The sequence below is a fragment of the Aureococcus anophagefferens genome, assembly GCF_000186865.1.
Source record: "Aureococcus anophagefferens unplaced genomic scaffold AURANscaffold_189, whole genome shotgun sequence".
Lineage (NCBI taxonomy): Eukaryota > Pelagophyceae > Pelagomonadales > Pelagomonadaceae > Aureococcus > Aureococcus anophagefferens.
The window spans coordinates 1,633-3,972 of record NW_008705731.1 but is presented as its reverse complement, the minus strand read 5'-3'; the positions used below and the strand labels follow the sequence as shown (position 1 = coordinate 3,972).

Below are 2,340 nucleotides of genomic sequence, written 5' to 3'. Positions count from 1 at the left end.
CGCCGGCGTGAACGACCTGTTCCCGACGCCCGTCTACGTGGAGGAGACGGGCCTGTCCGCGGCGGTGCCGCTCCTGGACGTCGGCGGCGGCGCCCGCGGCGACGGCGGCGCGCCGTGGACCGAGGACGCGACGATTTCGCTCGACCCAGTCGCGGGAAGCTACCTCGAATGGATGTACGCGGCGGACGGGACGCCCGACGAGCACCCCGACGTCGAGCGGATCGCCGCGTGGCGGGCGGACAACCGGCGCTACTGGCGGCCAGAGGCGGCGCTCGCGCGCCCGCTCGCGCCGGCCGACGACTTCTTCCACGATCCGAACACCGACCGCCTCTTCGTCCAGAGCCAGGGCGCGCGGCGCGCGGTGCGCTACGCCGGGCGCGAGCTGTTCAAGACGAGCTGGGACTTCGCGGTCCTGCCGCAGCTGCTCGCGGAACTGCTGCCGCGCACGGTCGTCGAGGTCGGCAGCGGCACCGGCGCCAGCGCGCTCTGGATCGCCGACGCGCTCGAGACCGCGCGGCGCTACGCGGGCGACCGCGGCGGCTTCGTGGTGCACAGCTTCGATATTAAGGGTCCGCCGCCGGGCGCGGCGCACGACCGCGTCGTGTTCCACTTCGGGAACAGCTCGGAGCCCGAGCGCACGTGGCCCGCCGCGTTCCTCGCCGGCCTGCCGCACCCCTGGCTCGTGCTCGACGACGCGCACGTGAACGTCCCCGGCATCGTCGCGCACTTCCTGCCCCACATGGAGGACGGCGAGTACTTTTACATGGAGGACAGCTGGGGCGATCGGAAACGCGACGTCTGGGAAACCACGCTCCTCGAGCACGAGGCGTCCCTCGTCGTCGACGCGCTCTACACGGACTTCTTCGGAGTCAACGTCCTCTCGGCGAAGGACGGCGTCGTCCGGGTCGCGCGGCGCCCGCGCGCGCCGCCGCGACGAGACCCCCGGGACGTCCCCGGGGCCTAAGCGACGTCCGGCCGATGTTTCTGTCGTGCCCTTCCCCGGGCCGACGGTGGTGCGGGGGCGACCGACGGTCCACGAGTAAGACGCGTCACAGCTCCCCCGCGCGCGCCGCGTCCTGGCGGCGCTGGAGCTCGAGGAGCTCGCAGTACGCGCGCTTCGCGCCCGGGCCCGCGCACGCGGCGGCCGTCGCGCCGAGGGGCGCCGCCGCCGCCAGCGCCGCCGCCTCGAGCGCCGGCTCCGCCGGACGCTCGGCCGCGACGAAGCGCGCCGTCGCGTTCTTCGCGTCCCACGCCGCGGCCTCGAGCATGCGCGCCGCCGACGCGGCGCCGCGCGCGAGGCCGAAGTGGGTTGCGACGAAACCGCCCGCGAGGCCCGGGACGACGCGCTCGTAGGGCACGAGCAGCCCGGCGCGCGCCCCCGCGGCGTGGGCGACGGCGTTGCGGACCGCGGCGCCGACGGCGCGCGCGACGGCGCGCGCGCGCGCGTCGATGGGCGATGCCGCGAGGTCCGCCTCGTCGACGCGCGAGCTCCCCTGGCCCCGGGCGATGTGCTCCTCCTCCACCGCGAGCCAGGTCGGCCGGCTCCGCAGCGTCGAGCGGACGACGGCGAGGGGCTCGCGGTGGAGGAAGGCCCAGCGCGCGGCCGGGAACGCGCGGAGCGCCCGGGCCGCGGCCGCCTCGGACCCGAGCCACAAATTCAGGAACACGGGGGCGCCCGGCGGCGCCGCCGCGGCGAAGTGGGCGTAGGCCGCGCGCGCGGCGCCGAGCGCCGCGTCGCTCCCGTGGTCCAGCAGCGCCATGACGAGGTTCGGCTCCATGAGGGCGACGGCGCCCGACGCCGCGAGCATGCGCCCGGCGACCGTCGACCCGCACCGCGACGTCTTGAGGATCAGGCCCGGCGACCGCGCCGCCGCGGGCGCCGACGCGACGAGGAAGTCGACGCCCGTGAGCAGCCGCGGCGGAGGCGCGGCCGCCGCGTCGAGGCGCAGCGCCCGCCGCGTGAGGTTCGCGACGTCGAGCCGCGCCCAGACGACGTAGTCGCGCTCCGGCGCCGCGCCGCAGCGCCGCCAGGACACGGGCAGCCAGCGCCGAGCGCCGTCGAGGATGCCGCGCTCCGCGGCGGCGAGCGCGTCGTCCGTCGGGTGCGCGCCGCTCGCCGTCGAGGATGGCGCGCTCCGCGGCGGCGAGCGCGTCGTCCGTCGGGTGCGCGTCGAGGTCGTCGAAGAGGCCGCGGCTGGCGGCCCAGAGGCCCTCGTCGTCCTCGCCCGCGACCAGCAGCGCGACGAGCGCGACCGCCGCCGTGAGCAGCATTCCAGGCCTACGGCAGCCGACGCATCTTCGCCTCGTACCGACATGAGCTTCAATAATCGCGACTGACCT

The 2,340-nt window shown here is 76.4% G+C and overlaps 1 protein-coding gene across 1 annotated transcript in view; it reads right to left on the bottom strand.

Annotated features, from left to right (window-relative positions):
• AURANDRAFT_72816 (hypothetical protein) overlaps positions 1–2,340 on the bottom strand; it is a gene marked incomplete at both ends in the record, with an annotated part of 6,943 nt that overhangs the window by 2,971 nt on the left and 1,632 nt on the right. Inside the window, one exon of the mRNA XM_009044216.1 lies at positions 1,054–2,133. Within this exon, the coding sequence (XP_009042464.1) occupies positions 1,054–2,133 (1,080 nt within the window). The remainder of the gene's footprint in view (positions 1–1,053; positions 2,134–2,340) is intronic.